Source organism: Equus quagga, chromosome 11 (assembly GCF_021613505.1).
Source record: "Equus quagga isolate Etosha38 chromosome 11, UCLA_HA_Equagga_1.0, whole genome shotgun sequence".
Classification (NCBI taxonomy): Eukaryota; Metazoa; Chordata; class Mammalia; order Perissodactyla; family Equidae; genus Equus; species Equus quagga.
Genome location: NC_060277.1, coordinates 109,908,350 through 109,930,739, shown reverse-complemented (window position 1 = coordinate 109,930,739; position 22,390 = coordinate 109,908,350). Strand labels below are relative to the sequence as shown.

Below are 22,390 nucleotides of genomic sequence, written 5' to 3'. Positions count from 1 at the left end.
ATATAGGCGTGGAGCCCCCTTTAGGGTGCTTGCAGTTTAGTTTAGGAGGGGACCAAAGCATACCAGTACACAGTACAAAGTGGGTGGTAGACAGGATGCCCTAAGGGATTTTATATCATTATTGCCCATGATCCTCCATTAAATACTATAAAAATGAAACAGAGAGAAAAGTGACCAAGGTGGTTGTAAGCTCTGAACTGAATCTTGAAAGATTCAGATAGATAAGGAAGAGGACAATCTGACCAGAGGGAAGACGTGAGAGAAGTACAGTGTGCTTAGAGCTTGGTGAGTTGACTGTCTTGACTGAACTGAAGGGTTCATTTAGAGAAGTAGTGAGTGATAGCAGCTGCTTAGAGAGGGTGGAGAAATCCATCCTGGGCGACAGGAGAGGAGGTACTGTTCCTGGCACACAACAGGTTCGCGTTCAAGTGGCAGGATAAAAGTGAGGAGTGATTTTTACCAGTGGAATATTTGGGAGTTTGGGGTTTTTTTCCCTCCCTCCTTTCTTTCTTCTTTGTCCCCCCCCCCCCCACTTTTTTGGGGTTTTTTTTCCTTTTTAAAATTGTTTAAAGGGCAAACAGCACCTCTCACTGTTGTGTCACTAGTGGTCAGAAGGTAGATTTGACCAACAGATGCCCTTTGGATTTCTTTAGATTGGTAAATAGAATCCTTTCTTAAAAGAAAATAATGTAAAAAATCAAAGATTTAGGACTCCTGGATCCCCAAAGAAATGAATTTTCTGGATATATCCATTTCAAAGGGAACTAAAAATAACGTTTCATGGCATAGATATTCTACTTTTGCTGAGAGAGGTTATCACCATAAGATAAAATACCCCCTTGATTTGATATCATTACATAAATGCTTTTTTAAATGAATAGGTTTTCAAAACAGCATAGTTTGATATTTACACACAATTTTATAGATCTGCCAAAATGCGCAGAGTTTCAGAACTTCATAAATTCATCGCATTTCATTTCTTTTCAACTTTCTGGTCTTTTAGGCCCAAACTACCTGTCAGGTGTCTTGACTGGGTCAAATGGTGCTTGGCGTGTCTTTACAGAATTGTAGTCCTTCAGCATGGAGACTGGCCTCGTGACGTGACCTTGAGAACTGTTGCTCTCTGTGTGCTGGGATAAGCAATTCAAGATTTCTGTGTGACCGGGAACCTTAATTATTAAACCCTTTAAGTTGGTCATCTCATCATTAAAATTCAGAATAGCTTATCTACAGTGTGGGTGTTTTTCATGATTTGGCACACAGGAGAGCAAGCAGCTTAGCCAAGATATTTTTCATGTCAAGCAAAAACTAACAGATGGAGGTGGTGATTGGAAAGCACTTATTTAAAGTGTTAGTAATGAATCAGTGTAGTTTTCAGGCCAAGTCAGTAATCCACGCTAAGGGAGTCTGAGAAGTTGAAGATCATTCTAGTTGTCTCTGATAAAGTATGTAACAGGCAGCTGAAGAGAACTGATTTTAAATTGCTCTCCCGGTACTGTTACCCAGCCAGGGCCCTGTAGAATTTTTCTTAGGGGTTAGTGTTTTAAAAGCCTCTGTCTATGTGTGAGTGTTTGCTCCCTTTTCTAAGAGCTTAAAATCGTGTGATAGGGTCACCAGAATTCTTGAAATTTGTGTTCAAGTCATGGCAGTATTTCAGTATTGCTCCTGTGGGATTAGTTGATTGAAGAGTTGGGGAAAACTCACTGGCTTTTGTTGAATTTCTGTAATGCAGGGACCAGCTGTAAGTGGTATTTGGGGGTGTGTAAGAACTTAAATATGTAATTGTTCCTATCTTTCATGCACGAATGTTCTTATACAGACTGCTTCACAGATTGATAAAACTTTGAATAATTTTTCCCTGAAGAAATGCTGAGCCCCCTGCAAGCTGTTAAAATTAGAATATATCTCAAAAGTTTTTGTGGGACTGCTGTTCCATAACTGTACAGCCTATTTCTTTTAAAAAAAATTGATTCCTTTTTTGTTGTTGTTTACTTACAGATGACTGAGTATATTCAGGGAAGAACATGTCCCCATATTTCAAAACACAGCAATCTATAAATAAAATATTTACTATTTTCCTAAAAGGCGCCTTTTCCTATAATTTGTGTAGAAAATTAAGTGGAGTTCTTGTCTCCAAGTATTGGTATGAAAGAGACAGAGAAGAGAATTAGCTATTGTAATCCTTGAACTCTGCCCTTAAAATCTTCTTTGAAATAATCCCAGACGCCTTGTACTTGTGTGTCTCCAGAATAAAACAAGAGTCCCCATCCTCTGTTAATATGTGAGCTGTCAAAGATGCATGATTTAGTGAAGGCCCCCAGGATTGCCATGTTTCGTTACATCCAATACTGGTAATATGTAAGGCGGAGTAACTGCTGTGAAGTAAACGTGTCCACTAGGGCAGTTGGAATGTAGCTCTGTCCTGGCTGCTGTACTGCTCACTACATGTTCTCCTTTAATCCCTTCAGTATCCCTGGGTGGTAGGTATTATCACCACTTTATAGGTGGGGAAACCAAAATTTAGAGAATGGTCTCTTGCCTGAGGTTATGTAGTTCATTAGTGGTAAAATTGGAATTTGAACCCAAGGTTCAGCCTCTTGTATCCTGTGCTCTTGCCACCAGATCAGGTGCATCCTGAGGGATCTGAGACTGAAATCTTTGACCTCTGGCTTTTTTTCTTTTTCTTTTGTTAACTGTTTGGAAAGCTTTGAACTGGTATTGGTATAAATGGAAATTTGCATTGCCTTTAGAATAGTCTTAGATTGGGAGTGAGGGGCAGGGACAGCAGTGAATAGTGTTGTCAAAACCACATAATATGGCCCAGCTCTGCTGGCCTAGTGGTTAAAGTTCAGCACACTTTGGCGGCCTAGATTTGGTTCCCAGGCACAGACCTACACCACTGTGTTAGCAGCCATGCTGTGCTGGTGGCCCACATACTAAAAAACAGAAAGATGGGCACGGATATTAACTCAGGGCCAGTCTTCCTCAGGGTGGGGAAGAAAACATAGAAAAGTAGATGACGTGGAATGCTCTGAGTTGTCCAAGGTGAAGGTTTTATTTGTGGGAATTTATTTTTTCATGGAGTAGCTATCAAAATGGGGGTTTCTGAAGTTTCACTGTGTTATTTTCTGCTTTGCTGTGTACTTTAGGAGTGTGAAAAGTTTGTACCCTAGAGTGTATCAGGCTCTGATGTGTTTCTCTTACATGCCATTTGGACCGTAACATTACTATGTTCTCTTGACTGAAATATTTCTAACTTTTAGTTAAAGTATGATATACATATAGAAAAGATCACGTAAGTACACAGTTAGTGAATTTTTACAAACTGAACACACCCAGGTAGCCAGCATGCAGGTCAAGAAATGTAACGGCAACACCTTGAAAGCCCCGGTCTGTCCCATTCCATTGACTAGAATAGGTTGGTTTTTGTTTTCTTTTTTTAAAGATTGGCACCTGAGCTAACATGTGTTACCAGTCTTCTTTTTTCTTTCTTCTTCTCCCCAAGGCCCCCCAGTACATAGTTGTGTATATATATATATTTTTTAGTTGTACGTCCTTCCAGTTGTGGCATGTGGGATGCCGCCTCAGCATGGCCTGACCAGTGCCATGTCCGCACCCAGGATCCAAACTGGCAAAACCCTGGGCTGCCGAAGCAGAGTGCACAAACTTAACCACTCAGCCATGGGGCCGGCCCCAGGCTGGAATGGTTTCAGTTCTCCTGTATAAACTCACATCATTCCTCATCTTTCAGGTTTCTTCCTGATTTGGGCTCTAACATAATTTTCAGTCTTTTTGCAAAAAAGCAAAAAACTTCACTGAAACTTGTCTCTTCCTCCTTTCGTAATCTCATCTCTTCATCAGTATGCTTCCGTTAAACCCCAAAGTTTCATATGGCTAAAAAGTCATAACTTCAGGGAATATGGGGGTTGGACTAGAACATGGGGCTGTAGGGTAATAGCTACAGCATTCCTTAGAATTTTCAAAACTGAGTGAAAATTTGGTTGTTGAACTCAACCATCTTTTTGTTAAGAGGTAATGAGTGAGCGAATGATAAGTTGCCTTCGGTTGTGGGGAAGTGGTTGATAGGGGCAGCTTCCTCATTCTCAGAACTCTGATCAGGCTTTTAAAATTACTTGTGAAGGATGTGAACTTTTATCTAAAACCCTAGCAAATTAAACACAGTCTTTGTAGGTGCAAACTCATTCACATATGGTTCTGGTTCCTTTCTCTGTTCCACTTTAGACTCACTTATGTTAATTTGTACCTTTTGCTGTTTTAAATATTTGAATAAAACTTAATCTTTAAATATCTTTTAAATTATGCCATCCTAGTTTCAGGGCTTGCATGTGAAAGCTGATGTACCCAGTGGAGCAGGTGGGTGGAAGGAGCTGGTCCCTGACTCTCAGGGTGGCCCAGGGTCAGCAGGTACCCTCTTTCTCCTGTGCTTTGCCTCCAGCAGAGCTAATCTTTTCTTAAGTTCTAGAGTAAAGAGGTTTAGAGGCATGCACAGTAACACTTTGGCTTTCTGGTAAAGTGATATTCTGGATACTAGAATGTTCCAAAGAACCAAAATTTTAATCATTCATGTATTCAAACATTACGTTAAAAATAAACTAAGTACATCAATTCTGTATTTCTCTGCCTTCTTGGGGGAAAAAAGCATACTAAACACCAACTAATAGTTTTGTTCTGTAGAAAACCATGGTTCTAAGTTGATGCCAAATCTGGGAGTTGCCCTGCAGTTTCTTTTATTAGGGGGTACATTTGGAGGGGGCATCTATGTTAGTAAAGGTGATGAGAAGAATATGCAGCTATATAAACTCCTGGCATGTAACACAGTCACCCTTTTCTGCAAGGTATTGGTCACAAATTAAAAGTGGTCTTTTCCAAGCGATTACCTTATTCTGTTTTGATGCACAAACAGGCCACAATCACTTCCTGGTCGGCCTGACTCTCCTTTGTCTTTCAAGAAATCTTTAGAGTAGGTACAACTTGCCATTTCAGGAATTTTAAAGACATTTTGAAAAACTCTTGTTCATAAGCCTACGGATTTTTTATTATTATTATTAGAGGATGATGCTTTATAAGATAATTACTAGGCCACATTCCTCAAGCCTTTCTTTTTGGTAGATAACAGAATCCTGGCCTTAAGGAACTTTTAAAATAGCTCCTTTGTTCTCATGCTGTTGAGACTTCTGTGAAGGGCCGTGCCATGACAGGCTCCCTCTGGAGGTTACAGCATCTCCTGTGATGCTGGTAGATTAAGCCGCACGGCCCAGGGTGCCAGTGTCATCGTGGCAGGGAGCGCCTTAAGAGCACTCTCCCTCCCAAACCTTCGTCGTCAGTGTACGCTTTATAACTGTCTCACAACAGAATAATTTTGCTGGCTACAGCTCAGTGTTTTTGAAATGCAGATTTTAAAATTATGAATGTATTTTACATATATTAGTTTGTATCACTGCAGTGTTTAGTAAAATACAATGTTTTTTTAAAGGGAAAGACTGATGGAAATAGTTTCCATCACTGAGGCGACAGAATTTACCAATAGCTGGTTTTTCAGAGTTCTATTCACATTTTTTAGCTCTTGCAGGATTTGCCGTCTTATCTTGCACACTTACACTCAGTGACTGACATCTGGGACCTGAGGTTGTCCAGCGTCGTAGATACACACCAGCATTGTAGAACTCCTCAGGGTGTAGCCTCTGTTCAGAAGTGAATCCACTGAGAGGCGTCATTAATGGCTTGGCTCTTTGTTAGTTTTCTGTGGGTCTTATCTACCCTTTCTAAAGTTGTATCTCACTTTGAAATGTCAGTACATACACATCATGCAGACTAAAGCAATCCAGGTTCTCAGTTGGCAATGAGTACACCATTGTTCAGCATCTTGAATAAAGAATTTTACCAACTTCGTTTTGGAACTTTGTTGAATAGTGTAGATTAGCTATCCCTCTACTAGTCCATCAGCATTTTCCATGTTCACCATTTGAGAATTGGGCTCAGGTTTCTATTTTCCCTTTTAAGTTACTTTTTTTTTTTTTTTGAGGAAGATTAGCCCTGAGCTAACTGTTGCCAATCCTCCTCTTTTTCTAAGGAAGACTGGCCCAGAGCTAACATCTGTGCCCATCTTCCTCTACTTTGTATGTGGGATGCCTACCACAGCATGGCTTGCCATGCGGTGCCATGTGCACACCTGGGATCCGAACCAGCGAACCCCAGGCTGCTGAAGCGGAACATGCACATTTAACTGCTGCACCACCAGGCCGGCCCCTACCTTCTTTTTTTTTAAATGCCTTCTGCCTTTTGTCTTTTTTTAGAAATCTAGACTGAAAGGGTGGCTTTTATACTGTATCTCGATCTATTTTGCTCCGTATAAGTCTCTACAGATTACAGAATCATGGCCTGCCCTATCCATGTAACTCTCAAGGAGCAGCACTAGAGAGGACACTGGTTAGGGTCTGAAGGTGCCTGTGTGATTCATTAGCTTGTAACCTCGGGGAGTCATGCCACGTTTCTAGGTCTGTTCTCACTCTCTTTCATTGCAGTCTGTTGGACTGCAGTGGTTCAGTTGTATGATTGCCAGCTCTTCCCTCTAAATTGGGTGTGCTTCCAGCGTTTTCTAATTCAAACACCTTGTGGCCCTGAGGGTGAGTGAAGTGAGTAGGACTTGCCATGCTTTTTCATAAAATTACTTTTCCCATGTGAGGGCACGTGGATGTGCACGCAAGCAGCAGCGTGATGGACCTGTTTGGTGGGTGCCCCGTACTTGGGATGGAGAACCTAAAGAAGAAATTAGGGAATCCTAGGATTGCATCCCTGTGATTCTGGAGGTTGGCTTGAAGATCTCCAGAGAAGGCTTAAAACTCTCTCTGTTGCTGCTCGCTTCTGCTGTTAAACTTCTCTCTCCCAGATTGCAGGCTTATTTCATCTTCGTTGGGCTCCTTTCATTTTCCAGTGTCACTGTTTGCTGTTTTCCGGAATCTCCTCTCCCAAACTAACCTATTACTTTTCCCTGTCACTCTTCCTTCTGCTTTCCTGCTGAGGGTTTAATGTTAGATGTTTGGAGGCTTGAACTCTCATTTCCAGAGAAAATTTCTTTTTCTTTTTAATTTTAACCATCACAGTTGACATAATGCTGGTTGTTTGAAGTTACAAGTCTTGCATCCATGTAACTGGTAATACTTCAGATAACATCTTTTATTGAAAAAAAAACCTTAACAGCAACATAATTGTCTTAGTGGCTACCCTCTTAAGAGTGAAAGGAAATGATTGGTTATTTTCCTTGTCTTATTTCTTTTCAGGTTTTGAATGAAGAATGTGATCAGAACTGGTACAAGGCAGAACTCAATGGGAAAGATGGCTTCATTCCCAAGAATTACATAGAAATGAAACCACATCCGTAAGTTGGGCTCACCTGGTCTCGCCTGCTTGTTTTTAAAATTAAGATCACTGGGGTGAATGTCATTCTATTTTCTATCTTCCCAGGGAATTAACAAAGCATGTTGATTTTGCATGTTAATAATAGTATATAATGATAGTATAATAGTCAATAATAGTATATGTTTTAGATTAATAATAGTTGCTGGTAATCTTTAATGAAACGATTATTTCATTTAAAACAATAATTTATATACTATTATATAATAATAGTATGTGTTTAGATTGATAGCTGTCAGTGATCTTCAAATAATAAAACAACAGTTACCCAGGTCCGTAATTCTCTTTCTCTGAAACCTTTGGGGCCAGATGTTTTGTAATTCTGCATTTTTTTTTGAGTTTTAGAAAAGGCATTTGTCATATGGTTTTGTATTGATGTGTTTGATTGTCCTCTGGGGCTGTATCTTAATAATCTTTGTATTGATGTGTTTGATTGTCCTCTGGGGCTGTATCTTAATAATCTTTGTATCTCCAGATCACTGTCCTTGCCCTTACTTAGTGTTCCCACTTCAGAGAAAAGAAAGTTCTTTCCTACTCCAAGCTGCCGAGAGCAGTGAACTTCTTTCTTTCTTTTTTTCCCCTAGAAACTCACCCCCTCCCCCTTGATAATGATATGTGAAATGATGGGACTCTGGGAGCCCTTCAGACCACTGTCCTCCCACCCTCACCCACCACTTCTTTCATTGGCCCTGCTCCTACCTCAAAAGCTGTCATTTTTCATACCTTGTATGTCAGGGGGAACTGGGGTTTTCAGTGCTCAAACTAGAATGCGATTGAGACATGAGGCAATGGTAGATTCCCGCTGTCTACTTGGTTTATCACAAAATGATAAATAAGCCTTGTAGATGACTTGGCCCGCCTGGAGTAGTAGTCGTTGTCTTTTCTCCTCCTCACTGCTCTGATGTGTACCTCTCATTTCTCTTCCCTCAAGTACTAGAGCGGAGATCTTAACCACACCTCATCTTACACAGAGTTTAATGTTGAGAGCTCAAAAGGGCCTTTGAGATAGTCTAGTTCATTCCTTTTTACCCTATAAATTAGGAAAGCTTCTAGTATTTTTGTTTCAATGCCAGTAATTTATGAATATAATTCTCATTTATAAAAGACTCAGTGTGGAAAACTATAGAGCAATGTATGAGCTTCTCACCATACTCCTTTCAGAGGTGACTGCCACTAGGAATTAAATGTGGACCAAGTGCTACCTTGTGAACCAAATCTGTTCCAAAAAGATGATTTGCCTTCTATAAAATGAAACAAATGATTCAGGAGCTTCACCTTAAAACTATCTGTTGGATTCATGCCTTGGTCACTAAACTTGTACAGAGTTCTTATTATGTGACAGAGACTGTGCTAGGTGCTGGAAGCTTAGATCCTGTAGTTAAATTATGGTATAATAAAATTTCCACGTAGTTAATATGAAACTCTTGGAAAGATCACATTTAGGAAGCCTTAACCGGGGGAGGGAAAGTTGGGTCACCCTGCAGTTTGGTAATGAGAAGATATGTATACGCAAGTTTCTGTAGTGAAGAAACTGGAAGGTCTTCAAGGAAACTTCTTTTTATTTCAAGAAGAACCAGGCACCTTAATGGCTCAGTAAATGTCTCATTGAATGATTTACAAGGTGGAAACCAGTCTGATTTGTAAAGTATATTTTTCTAGTTTTTGTTTGAAACTTGTACTGTATTGTATCTTTTTAACTATGAGTTCAATCTCCCCCCTCCTTAAAAAAAAAAAGATTTTAGATTCCTTGGAGAATTTACATCTTCTGCTTTTATATTCCATTATAACTTGTGCCTTGCTTCTCCATATGGTAGCTCAGTAAATACTTTTGAATTGATACTGAGATCCAAATTTTTGTACAAAGGCCTGGACCAAGTTGTTTATCATAATAAAAGCCAAAAGCATTAAATCTTCAAAGGTATATGTGGAAGAGATTCCTGGACCCCTGTCAGTGGATTGATAATGCCCCTCATTTGAGGTTCCTATAACATTAGACTGGGAGTTAACACGCAGCTGTACCCAGGTCGCTTACTATAGGCACAAGTCGTGATAAACTCCGAAAGATGAGCTCGAGATTATTACAGATTTCCTGGGAAGTGTACTAAGCACAGCTTTGCATTCTTTTTTTTTTTTAAGTTATACTTTTTGGTGAGGAAGATTGGCCCTGAACTAACAGCTGTTGCCAATCTTCTTCCTTTTTTTTCTCCCCAAAGCCCCAACACATAGTTGTATATCCTAGTTGTAAGTCACTATAGTTCGTCTATGTGGGACGCCGCCACAGCGTGGCCTGATGAGCGGAGTGTGGGTCCATGCCCAGGATCTGGCAAACCCCAGGCCGCCAAAGCAGAGTGTGCAAACTTAACCACTGAGCCATGGGGCCAACCCCAGCTTTGCATTCTTAGAGCCACTTAGTGTCAGTATTTGCTTTGGGGGCTGTGTGGGCTTTTCCTGAACCGCTTCGTGAAATGTACTCAATGGGGAGAAGCAATTGTGTAGTCGTTTCTGGGAGTGGGAGAGGCTCATTCGTTCACACAATGCATCCTCCCTTGGTCCCCGTAAACCAAATAATTTGTGCACATCTGTTCCTTCCGTCTATGTTCAAAATGGATCCAAGGTTGGCTTAACTTCTTCTGTAAAGCCGCAAAGAATAGGCTTTGTGGGCCGTATGCAATCTTTGTCATACCACATATTCTTCTTTTGAATTTCTTAAAACAGCTTTTAAAAATTTTTAAACAGATTGTGGACCATAAAACACTGGGCAGATTTAGGTCGAAAACCATAATTTGCCAACTCCAGCACTATATCCAATGATAACAAAATCAACTTAAGTTCCTTTTCATTTCCATATTTCTAAGCTGATAGGGAATTCAGAACATCATGCTGAAATTTTTATTTTAAATAAAATGCCTGTGACTCTAAATCCTTATTTTTCTTCAGATTGTTTCAAGTGACATAGGCTTTTTGAATCCCACTGAGAAAATACAGGAAAGGCCACCTCTCTTAGAAAGTTGTAGTTACTGATTTGATTAATTGGTTAGCTTTTTAGGAAAGGTCGTTCTCATGCCTGATCCTCTTTCCCCACTATAAAGAACTTTGGAATAATAATTGATCGAGAAGCATCCAGTACAGGCTCCATGGTGTTGTTCTTCACAGACTCTGGCTGAAAGTCAGGCAGTGTTTATCCAGTCTGGGTTCTGAAAAAGGAAACCATATTACTAAAAAAGACCATGACCTGTACCTATGTGGTGATTGGCCTTACAGGCATGTTTCATGTTATGGGACTGCTCTGTGCCTGGGTATTTGTGAGTACAGGGTCAGTGTTGATTTCACAGCTGTGGGAGAGCACAGAGTACCAGCGCACCCCTCCCTGTCTCCTCCCTCCCATCCTCTCCCCCTAACCTTTAGTTTTTGTTAGGGAGGAAAAGGGAAGTTTAAAATGGAATATGACCTACTATAGCATTTGAGTTAACAAATTAAACACAGACTATGAAATGATTGTTGGCATTAGCGTTGCAACGTGAGTTGTATATACCAGGAGGTGGATCTAAATATGTGGTTTTCACATTAAATGCATATGAATGGGAGCCCATGCGACGTAGTGAAGAATTAAATTGGAAAATAAGCCACCTCCTCCCATTAGCTTTCTCCCTTGCTGTTTGTATTGTAGTATATAAACCCATCTTTTTAAAGATTTTTGAAATTTCAACCATAGCCATGTAGTTACACCGAAATATCACCATTCAAAGGAAGCTAATCAAATTTATCAATAGTATAAAGTGCTATGGAAATGTAGGGTAGTGGTATTTAAATGTTTTAACAAAGTGGTAGCTGTTCCTCATACTGTGTAGTATCTCTTGTGCTGTGGGACATCATTGAGAGAGAGAGGGAATGTGAATGAGTGTGTGTGTGTGTTTAGTAAAAATGGGAGCACATACAAAAGAAATCTTTCTTTAATAAGTTGGTCTCCAACTGGTTTTCTATTTTTCAGTCTAGGTGCTTATTGTAACAGGATTTGTTTCATTTTGTAAAAATTCCAATTAGAGTACTTTCCTTCACTACAGGTTTTTTTTTTAATTGAAAATAAAATTGAGTTAATTTTAAGCTGGGAGCCAGAAAACAGTCCTACCGTATCTGTATACTTGTGCACCATAAGAGAAGATCTAACAACATGCACACGTGACCGCCAACAGTTGCTGCCTCTGGGGAGTTTGAAGGAAGAGGCTTGGGCTGCTTGTCTTTTTTTTTTTCCTGAGGAATATTCACCCTGAGCTAACCTCTATTGCCACTCTTCCTCTTTTTTTCTTTTTTATGTGAGCTGGCACCACAGCATGGCTGCCAACAACTGGGATCCGAACCCAGGCAAGCCACACTCAACCGCTAGGCCACTGGGGCTGGCCCAAGTGTTGCTTTTTATTTTTACTTCAGGCACATCCTGGCTATTGTAGTTTATATTCATTACATATAGCTTTAAAAAGGGGGAAAGAAAATGCCTGCCTGGTGGGAAGATCTTGGGGATTTAGGAGGAGAGTGTGGCTGTTGAGTAGCTTCACCCCACCCCAGTCAAATGCCCACTGCATGTAAGTGCATTATAAACTTGAAAGCCCCAGAGATTCAAATAGAAAACATTTAAATGGTCTCAGTACTGTTAGCTGTCCTTTCACAGTTGGAGATCATTCTGTTGTGTTAATGCGTGCTCTCTCTTGTGTGGCCTGGCTTGCAGGCCCTGGAGGACTCACTCTTGAGTTATCTGTAGAAGCAGGAAGATAGATGGTGCCAGCCCCTCCACAGCTTGGCAGTATAGTCTGCAAAATCAGAAAGACACAAGTAGGTAGATTTCAGAGTGTTGCAGGGTTACCTGTGGCAACTTCTGAATGTCTCCTTCCTAGCAGCTCACATATTTCTGTCTGAATTTTAGTATAGTGATTATTTTAGAGACATCTTGCACTGCAGTTGCTTATAAGATAGATACATAAATTAGATTTATAACTTTAAGGGACTGTTAGGTACCTTTGTCACTGTAGTTTGCATATTTACTGAATGTTAGTTACCAGGTAAGGAGTCTGATGAAGCAGATAGGTCTTTATTAGCTGTAAGTCATGTTGTAGCTTTTTAAAAATAATAAAAACACATTAAGGCAACTTTGAAAACAGAACATTGTTTTCACAGTTCATCCATCCGAATTAAAACTGGTTTTCATGTGAAATAGGCAGCTGTGACTTGAAGCCATTTGAGAGTGTTCTCTTCCTCTTCCTCCTGGTAAGCCACAGGCCAGTTGCTCCCACAGTTTTCTGTGAATTCACCCACTTTTTCTTGTGGCCAGGGTGAATTAGCATTGAGAACAGAATCTGTAACTTGCTCCAAATGAAAAATCAAATTTTGCAGCTAGCTTCCTCTGCATAGGGTAAATTATGATGTTCCTAATGGTTCCTGAAAGCTAAACTCTGAGCAGTGACAGCAGAGAGAGGCTTTAAGAGAAATGCCAACCATGGTGACTAGCAGATCTGCTCTCTCACAGCCTGACAGTCTTCCCTGTGGGTTGTTATAAGAAGTAGCCCTGTCTCCAGCTTGTGGGCCTTTCAACTTTCCTGCCCCCATTCCCTCACTCCCACCGTAGCAAAGCTGCAGCCGTATCAAACGGTTGCAAGAAGGGGCTGTGTCCCGTGTTTCAAATCAGTAGGCTTGGGCTTTCCCCTATGCCTTGCTGGCGAGTCCGTAGGGAGCCCAGTGGGCTTTGGCCTGGAGGCCTATTTTTAAGTGTCTTCCTCTGTAGAAAGAGTGGCCCACAGTCGTACCTTATGAGTCATTTTTTGGAGAGTGGGGTAGGGTGAAGTCGTTTGAAGGGGGATGGTCCATCTCTCAGGGGAGGACCTGACCGAACAGCGTGATTGGGCATGTTGAGACTGGAGGGTAAAGCAAGAGGCCCCTTCCTCTGGCAAGGAGTGTTCTGTTACTCACATTTCGGAGGCTGGATATCCCGTTTCTATGTGGGGAAGCAGATGTTGACTGGCTTGCCTTCCTTCCTTAGGTGGTTTTTTGGCAAAATCCCCAGAGCCAAGGCAGAAGAAATGCTTAGCAAACAGCGGCATGATGGGGCCTTTCTTATCCGAGAGAGTGAGAGTGCTCCTGGGGATTTCTCCCTCTCTGTCAAGTAAGTATTTCCTGCTTTGGTTGCCTGGAATCCTGTCTCCAACTGATCTGAGTTGTTAAGCCATAGGCCGGGTGTCTGGCTACACACACCAGTGATTGCAAACTGGTAGAGGTTTAGCCTAAACAGTATTTTACACATCAGAAAATTTTACATTAAAATTCTAATTTCTGGCTCCTTTTAAAAATGAGTCTAGCAGCCCTGGGTTCAGATTCCCATGTGGAAACAGTCTTTAGTTGCTGAGCAGCAGCTGCTCTTCAGACAGCATGTGCTTCCCACTTTTCCCTAATCCCCACCACTCCATAGTGTTTGCCATGCAGCTCTTTCCTCATCTGAGCACCCTTGCCATCTGTGGGATTCCCGCACTCTCGTTAAGGACATCGCCATTTCAGCTGCCTTTTTGCACACCTTTACCAGATACCTAGCTTAAATCTACCTGCACCATCCTGGGTCTCTTACATTAACTTGAAAAAGTTACCACAAGTGCTTTTTGCTTTCCGGAGTGGTAAATTTAAATGTGGGAGGGAGCAGGGAATGGGCAAGACAGGGAGTTTTAGCACCCAGGGAATCTTGAATATAAACTGGAACTTTGAGGATTCTAAGCAAATCTCTCCCCATCTCTGACATAAGGATTTTGAATCAAATTGTCATTCCCATATGTGTTTTGACTCAGTCCTTTTCTAGTTAATATACTATCTCAAGAACACCTCCCCTAGGGCTCTTAACAAATCACTTCATCCTGCATATGACAAAGGAGTGATTAGGTTACAGACTCAGATCACTTCTATTATACAGATTACGTTGGTTGTTTTTAAGTGAAGGCTATAAGACAATTTATTTGCCATTTGCAAATGATGTGAAGATTTTTCGGTTTCAAAAATCAACCGAATATCTTGTTTCACTTTAGGACCAAAAGTGTAGGTTTTTGAAATGTAGATTTAAATTTAGAATCTTTGTGTTCTTTTTCTCAATGAAGATAGGGGAGGTGGTTTTAGGTGATATTTACAACGCTTTACAGATGTTGTTTCCAGTATGGTTAGTTTTTAGTCCCAACATGAAAAAGTCAAACTGGATTTGATTATCAGTTTTCTTCTTCTAACAGTGAGGTTTTTTTTCGGTAGACTTTTTAGAGCAGTTTTAGGTTCACAGCAAATTGAGTGGAAGGTACAGAGATTTCCTATGTACCCCCTTACTCCCACATGCATAGGAACAGTGGCTTTTTGATGTGCTTGATGAAACACATGCAAATGAGGACCTGACAGAAAGTATCTTGAGGTGGAAGTATCTTGAGACTTCTCATTAACTTGTATTTCATCATCTGTTTTCCTTACGTTTTATACTGACCCAAATATAAATGGACGAGGAATACAAGCAATTAATCATTGGATGGTGGCCAAAACCACCGCAGCAGTTAGTGTTCACTCGGGGCCTTGTCTGATTGCCTTGACTAATCGCTGAGCATGCTCATGCAGCAGCTGCCAGGACGCTCCGAAGCCATTCTGTTTTATCAAATAAAAACCTTAAAGAGTTTATGTATTTATTGTTTTAGAAATAAAATTTGAGATAGATGTCACTACCACCTTTAACAACACAAACACCTTCACAAAGGATGTTCAAGAATCTTGTCTCTGAGATGTTCTCTAGTTTCATGATGTTGTGGAAACACCGCAGTGGTTAACACCTCACTGTCAGGGACTCCGTCTCCCTTTCAGAAAGCGGCTGCATTGCACGGTGGTGGGACTGGGCTTCTGTGGGGCCAGAAGTGTCGTTTGAATCTGTTCTTCCTCATAAAGCTTTCTCCCCATCTGCCCTTTTTCTCCCGTGAAATAGTAGTACTGTTCTTAAACACTTGGTGCATCATGCTCAGTGGCTTCCTCAAAGCTCAGTGCTGCCACCTGCTGGGTTGTTTTTAAGAAGTGTTTTGTTTCTTTATGCTGTAAGACTGATGGGAGGAGAGACTGTCGTTCACTCGTTCAGCTACTCTTCACAGTGTGATGGTGTGGACGCTGAGGACTGAGCAGTGAGCAGGACAGGCAGAGCCTTCGTTGGGCTGGTGCTCTAGCCAGACAGCTCTGTGCTAGCGGCCCTTCCCACTCATCAGGCTCTCGCTGTTCTGCCAGCCACCAGACAAGGGAGCTTTTCCCTTTTGGTGCCTGGGCCTCTTTTATTTATTGTCCCAGTATGTTCTTTTCATCTGAGACCTTTTTCCCCTGAATAGAAGTAAAATCCCTGAATGGAAAATGTGACTTTAAACTGTTCCCAGTTACAGGAGAATTGTTGAAAGTATATCCATTAGTCCACCTCTTCTCACTTTATTCCCTATCCTACATTTTGTAGTCTTTAAATGGGGATTAGGAGGTACAAACTTCCAGTTATAAAATAAATAAGTCCTGGAGATGTAATGTACAGAATAGGGAATATAGTCGGTAATATTGTAATAACTTTGTATGGTGACAGATTGTGGCTAGACTTATTGTGGTGATCACTTCGTCATGGATGTAAATACCGAATCACTATAATAGACACCTGAAACTAAGTTATTATATGTCAATTATGCTTCAGTTAAAAGCATTTCACCTAAGTTTTGTTTTGTTTTCTTGAAAAGTTAAGTCAGTCACACTCCTTGCCTTAAATAAGGCTCTGTTTCATTTGGGGCAGTGCAGGGCACATAGAGGCATGCCCTAGGTTAGGGCATTCTCTTTTTATTCACAAACATCTTCAGAATTGGACACACTGGTGGAGGGGGTTTCCCTGTCTGGTGAGGATTCTTCGTGTTGTCGCTGGTGGTCATCGGGCCCAGTGGATGAGGCTCGGGCGCTCAGTGATTCTCCTAACTCTGCAGCCAGGAAGTCATGTTGTGCCACAGTCCTGGGCCCCTCAGGCTTTGAGGAGTGTTGCCAGAACACTGGTTCTCTCAAGACTCCGCTTTGATGGGCAGACGGCCCCGGTAGCCAGGGCAGAGCCCTCCGGCCTGTTCTCACGTGTATTCTCTGCCCCTCCCCAGGTTTGGAAACGACGTGCAGCACTTCAAGGTGCTCCGAGATGGAGCTGGGAAGTATTTCCTTTGGGTGGTGAAGTTCAATTCTTTGAATGAGCTGGTAGATTATCACAGATCCACATCTGTCTCCAGAAACCAGCAGATATTTCTCCGGGACATAGAACAGGTGCCACAGGTAATTCTCATAAGAGAGCGATTGGGATCATTTTTAGCAATTAAGAATAGCTTCTCAGGTAAGCAGGTGCCTTTCAAAGGATTCCTTCTAGGGCTTCTATGCTCGTTATTCAAAATGTTACTCGTAATTCGTGTTAAAGATTTGAAGTTTGAAATAAAAAGGTTTGCCTTTTCCAGAGGCTGCTTCTGTGAGGCAGTGTGTTGCTAGTTTACCACCTGTGTCTCTAAGAAGAGGCTCTTTCACACTCTCAAACATTCTTTCCCTGGAAGCAAATTGTGAGGAAAATCATTCTTGTGCGGGAGAGGGGTCCACACTCATTGCTCTGTTCCTGTCCCTAAATCCTAGCTGCGTGCTAGGATTAGCACCACCTCATTTTATTCAAGCTCTTGACCTTTTGACTCTATAAAACCTTAAGGATTGTCTAAGTGATAAAGTGATAGGAACTAAAGCATTTTCAAATCCTGGCATTATAAACATAACCTCAATGGCTGTCTCTGAAGTTCTTTCCCCTTAAAGCAGTGCTTGCCACTCTCTACTTGATAACATGGCACAAGTGGCCGCCAGAGTGAGGTTTCCCCAGTATTTTTGAGCTTTGGCGAAAGATTACACTACACCCACCTGGAGTAAACTTAGAATCCATAAGAATAAATGGAGAGGAGAGGAGAAATGGGAGGTTATTTCAGGAAATGTGAACAAGTTGGCACACATCTGTTTCCCTCCCGTAGCCAGTCCCCTCACGCGGGGGCTGGCCACCGTCAGAAATGCGATGTCTGTGTTTTTTCCTGCCCCTCTTCTGCAGCAGCCGACATATGTCCAAGCCCTCTTTGACTTTGATCCCCAGGAGGATGGAGAGCTGGGATTCCGTCGGGGAGACTTTATCCACGTCATGGATAACTCAGACCCCAACTGGTGGAAAGGGGCTTGCCACGGGCAGACCGGCATGTTTCCCCGCAATTATGTCACCCCTGTGAACCGGAACGTCTAAGAATCAAGAAGAGATTATTTAAAGAAAGTGAAAAAATTTAAAACGTACAAAAGAATTAAACCCACGAGCTGCCCCTAACAGCAGTCTGCGAGGGAGCTCAGACCACCTGGCTGGGTCACCTGTGACCCTCTCACTTTGGTTGGCACTTTGGGGGGTGGGAGGGGGAGTTGGATATAACAATGCCAAATCTTACCTATAAATTAAGAAGAGAGTTTTTATTGCAAATTTTCACTGCTGCTCCTATTTCTCCTCCTTTGTCCTTTTTTTCATCCTTTTCCTCTTCTGTTCATCAGTGCATGACGTTTAATGCCACGTATAGTCCTAGCTGATGCCAATAATAAAAGAAAAGAAACCAAGTGGGCTGGTATTTTCTCTATGCAAATGTCTGTTTCAGTCGGGATGACTGAAAGAAGAACAGCCGTCTCTGTATTCTTCCTACATACACACAGAAAGGAGCGGGCGGGCGCGCCAAGCCCTTGCTGTGGAGCTTCTGCCAGAGGAGGGGAGGGCGAGTAGGATCTGCCTTCCAGCTGCGACCCCTGACCCCCCGTAGGTTTTGCTGAAGTGGAAGTAGGTGGGGTGGAAGGAAGGAGCGGTGCCCCCTGCGGCTTCCTGAGAAAGTCAGACTGAGAACTACAGCTCTTTTCCACATTGTTTTCTCTCCAAATTGTATTACCGAGCATGTTGTTTTTTCATAGTGCCTTTTTCCTTATTTTCAAGGGTTGCTTCTGAGTGGTGTTTTTTGTTTTGTTTTAAAATAAGTTAAAGACAGTCCAGAGCTTTTTGGCCAGTTTGTCTCCTGCTCTGTGTAAATATTTTTCCCTGGGGGAAGGGAAAAGAGTAGAGAAGAGACAAGTAGAAGTGGAGGGTGTGGGCGTTCTGCCTCTTCCAAGCCAGAAGTCTTTAAGGTTCAGCTTTAATATTCATGAGCCTTCCAGAGTTGAAGGGAGCCAGAAGCCTGGGTGTCTGGAGTGGCTGCACCGGGTGCAGTGTGACCAGCCCCAGGAGGGAGGAGCCGTTACAGCTCTTCCCACCTCAGATTGGGTCTGGCTGAAAGGGAGTCAGAGTCCTTGACTAACCTTGCAGTCTCAGGTGTTGTCTGCCTCCTTAACCCCAGGGACCCCCAGATGCAAATCCCTAGAGCCAGCAAGTTTCAAACATGGGAAAGCCCAAGCTTTCTGCCGCTCCTTAACTGTATCAGGTTATACCGGATTCCTGCACTGGGGCGGCAAGTGAGAGTTTTCACTTCATTTTTCTTGCTCTCAAAGGTAGGGGTGTCTCTTCATGGCTTTCACCTTCTGTGTCCCTACCCAGCCTGCCCAGGTGGGCCTTAGGGCAGCGTTCAAGGAGCGGCTGGGGGGTTTCCATGTCTCCATTCACAGCGGGCTGTGTTTATAGTGGCTCCACCCTAACCCCTGAAAAGGACATGTCTCCGAGAAGCAGGGACAGTTGGGAAGGAAAGACTGGAAATGGAGGAAGGCTGAGTCCATCGCGGAGCTCCCTCTCTGCGTCTCCTGTCAGCTGCTTGTCCCTCCTAGTGATGTGCCTCTGAACTCCCTCTCTCCACCCAGTCCCCTTCCCACAACGAAAATGGGGCTGCCCGGAGCTGGTGACTGCCTTTGGGTTCTGAAGCGGTCCGTTGAGTCTCCCCTGGCCTCTGGTTATGGAGACAGACGGCCTGGAGCGCTCGGAGGCCCAGGAGGCGGCTCCTCTTCTGGATGGAGCATTCCGCTCTCCTCGCTCCCTCTCTGACAGCTTCTCCCTTCCTGACAGCTTCTCCCTTCCTCGCTGAGGATAAGAGGAATCTGGCATTCTACACCTGGACCATTTGATTGTTTTATTTTGGAATTGGTGTATATCATGAAGCCTTGCTGAACTAAGTTTTGTGTGTATATATTTAAAAAATCAGTGTTTAAATAAAAAGACCTATGTACTTAATCCTTTAACTCTGCGGATAGCATTTGGTAGGTAGTGATTAACTGTGAATAATAAACATACAGTGAATTCTTCACTCTGTATCTTTTTTTTTTTCCCACCCTCGCCTTACTTAAAAACCTAAAACCTGGGCTGGCCCCGTGGCCGAGTGGTTAAGTTTGCGCACTCCACTGCAGGCGGCCCAGTGTTCGCATCCTGGGCGCGGACATGGCACTGCTCATCAAACCATGCTGAGGCAGCATCCCACATGCCACAACTAGAAGGACCCACAACGAAGAATATACAACTGTGTACTGGGGGGCTTTGGGGAGAAAAAGGAAAAAAGAAAGAAAAAAATCTTTAAAAAAAAAAAAACCTAAAACCTATGTCAGATGTTAGGTCACAGAGTCAGGACTCTTGTGTCCTTACATCGACTCACCTAGCTCCTTGGGGAGCATGAGGGTCTCACTGGGCCCCTGGAGGAGTGATGCCCCCGCTGTTCCTCAGAATCCCTGGGGAGCTTATTCACAACGCAGGTTCCCAGACCCCACCCTCAGTTACTCCGAGATTGTGGTCGAAGCCACCAACAGGCGTGCCTGGTGTTTCTGACAGAAACCGTAGACCACATTTTGGAAACTCCGGTCTCGACCTAGAGCTTTGTGAGGACGAAGAGTGCAGCTTCGTTGGCTCTTGTCTCTTCTGTCCCTCTCCTCCCCCACCCCCCGCACCCCCTGAAATAAAGGACAGAAGGATGGAATGATTGTGGAAGCAGTCTTGATGTGCTAAGCAGCCGAAGCACACTTGTCCACTCAGCAGGCCGCTTTCAGGTGAGACGAGGCCTGTTGCAGCACACGCAGCACGGGCTACAGAAGATCGAATAAGTTTTGTTTATAGAGAACAAACAGAAAAGAAGCTAAACCCAAGGAATTTCACTTGTGTTCCTTGTCTAGTTCTTAAATAGAGCTCAGCCTACGACCTCATTCGTGGCCGCCCTGCTTGGGTGTGGGTTTTCAATTCTCCTTTCTCAGAAGTGACCGTGTGTGAGAAGGAACTTTACACAGCACTGTCCTGGGGGCTGCGGTCTCTGGTCCGCCTAGGCCAGCTACTCCAAAGCTGAGCAGAAGTTTCCAAATGGGGCCATTTAAGTGGAAACTTAAGGCAGTGACTGGCAGCTTCACTGAGGCTTATGGCTCGACTTGACTAGTAGTGTCAGAATACCTGGGAAAATCCCTGCTTCTACACGATCGGTTTGGTCACAGGTGTCTTGGTGATTGTACCCCTGCTGACCGTGGATCTGTAATTCCTGGAAAGGCATCTGAGTGGGAGCATCTTTGGGAAGACCCAGCCATGGAACAGGTCAGCTGTGATTGGACTAAAAGCTACAAGTGGGTGAGTGGCCTTGGGGCTTCCTCGTAGGCGCCCACTCTTCAGAGGGCTCTGCTGCGGCTGGAGCTTGGACGCACCCTCCTGGGCTCACTGACATTCTTCATACTTAGTGACCTGGGAGTTTTAACAGAGGCTCGTCTTAAGACCTGATTGTGGAGGGGATGGTGGTGACAGCTCCCGCCACGTGCTCCGAGGCAGTCTGCCGCACCAGGGCTGCTTGGGTGGCAGGCCGGAAAGGCGATGGGCACAAGGGGCCTGCGTGTCCCTGATGCTTGGCCACTTGACCTGCTCGCAGTAGGTGATCTTCAAGTCAGAACGTTTTGCTTTACCAAAGTGCCTGGATAACTAGGAAAAATGGAAGTAGAATTGTATTTACGTTCCTCGGAAATGCTTCTGACTCCTGAGATTCTGTGTTGACACGTAATGCACATTCACCAGATCTGAGGTCTGTTTTACACAGGAGAACGGGGAGAGAGTGGACACCCTCCTGGAGTGTGTGTTCATTTGGGGCCTTCTTAAACTTGGGCCTGGGGGTTACAAGCCCCTCACTCCAGCCGGAGCCCCGAAACAAATGAGTCCTGTGCTCGCTACCAAGATGGGTAGCATCAAAATCCTAAATTGCCACTATATCTTAGATTATTCATCCCCGTTTAAGGAAGTAGGAGTGCCACTCTGTGTACCGTCGGCACTGGTACATAAATATGAGATAGTGGTGTCGACTAACCCACCTGCCACTCAAGGCATTCTAAACACTACTTGTAAAAGATTTAACTGTGGCGGAGTTCATTTAAAAGGCAGACTGTATCCCTCCCAAAAAGATATCACTGAGACGGTCTTTCAAGGTCTGATTCTAGCCCATCTGATAAGCGACACTGGTCTTGGGTCTCCAAAGACAGTCAAATGTTTTAATATCCCATCTCCTTGTCAGATGTGTCCAGAATTAGGTTTTAGAAAGCACAGTCATCGTAGCTCTCCTCTGAGTCTGCAGTCACTTTATCAGGGTCTGCCTCCCTCCCAAATAACTTGCATCATCAGTGAGTGCTATGACCTTGTGTAAGTGCCCTCACGTCTGGTCCCCGCCCGTGCCCCTCCCCTATTCCTGTCCTGTGCTAGGGAATCAAAGGGCATGGAGCGCCCCCTTTCCTATCTACCCCGTTTGGGGCTGGTGGAGCACTCCTGGGAGCGATCCACCTGGTGAACTTCATTCCTGGGGTGTGTGGTGTTCCCTTCCGGCTCTGGAACTGGAGGCACCTCTCCCCACTCAAGGTGGAGGCTCAGGGGAGCTCATCTGTGTCCTCCCCCAGACCTTCAGCTGCCCTTTCCACTCCTACACTGCAGGCATTACTGCTCTGA

The 22,390-nt window shown here is 43.4% G+C and overlaps 1 protein-coding gene across 2 annotated transcripts in view; it reads left to right on the top strand.

Annotated features, from left to right (window-relative positions):
• GRB2 (growth factor receptor bound protein 2) overlaps nucleotides 1–19,748 on the top strand; it is a 62,050-nt gene extending 42,302 nt beyond the window's left edge. Inside the window, exons 3-6 of one of the 2 annotated variants that reach the window (XM_046676189.1) lie at nucleotides 7,299–7,396; nucleotides 13,460–13,582; nucleotides 16,584–16,752; nucleotides 17,555–19,748. In XM_046676189.1, coding sequence (XP_046532145.1) covers nucleotides 7,299–7,396; nucleotides 13,460–13,582; nucleotides 16,584–16,752; nucleotides 17,555–17,737 — 573 coding nt within the window. In that variant the 3' untranslated portion in view covers nucleotides 17,738–19,748. Of the gene's footprint in view, nucleotides 1–7,298; nucleotides 7,397–13,459; nucleotides 13,583–16,583; nucleotides 16,753–17,551 lie in introns of both variants that reach the window. The other variant, XM_046676188.1, reaches the window with a different exon arrangement.
• The last annotated feature ends 2,642 nt before the right edge of the window (nucleotides 19,749–22,390 follow it).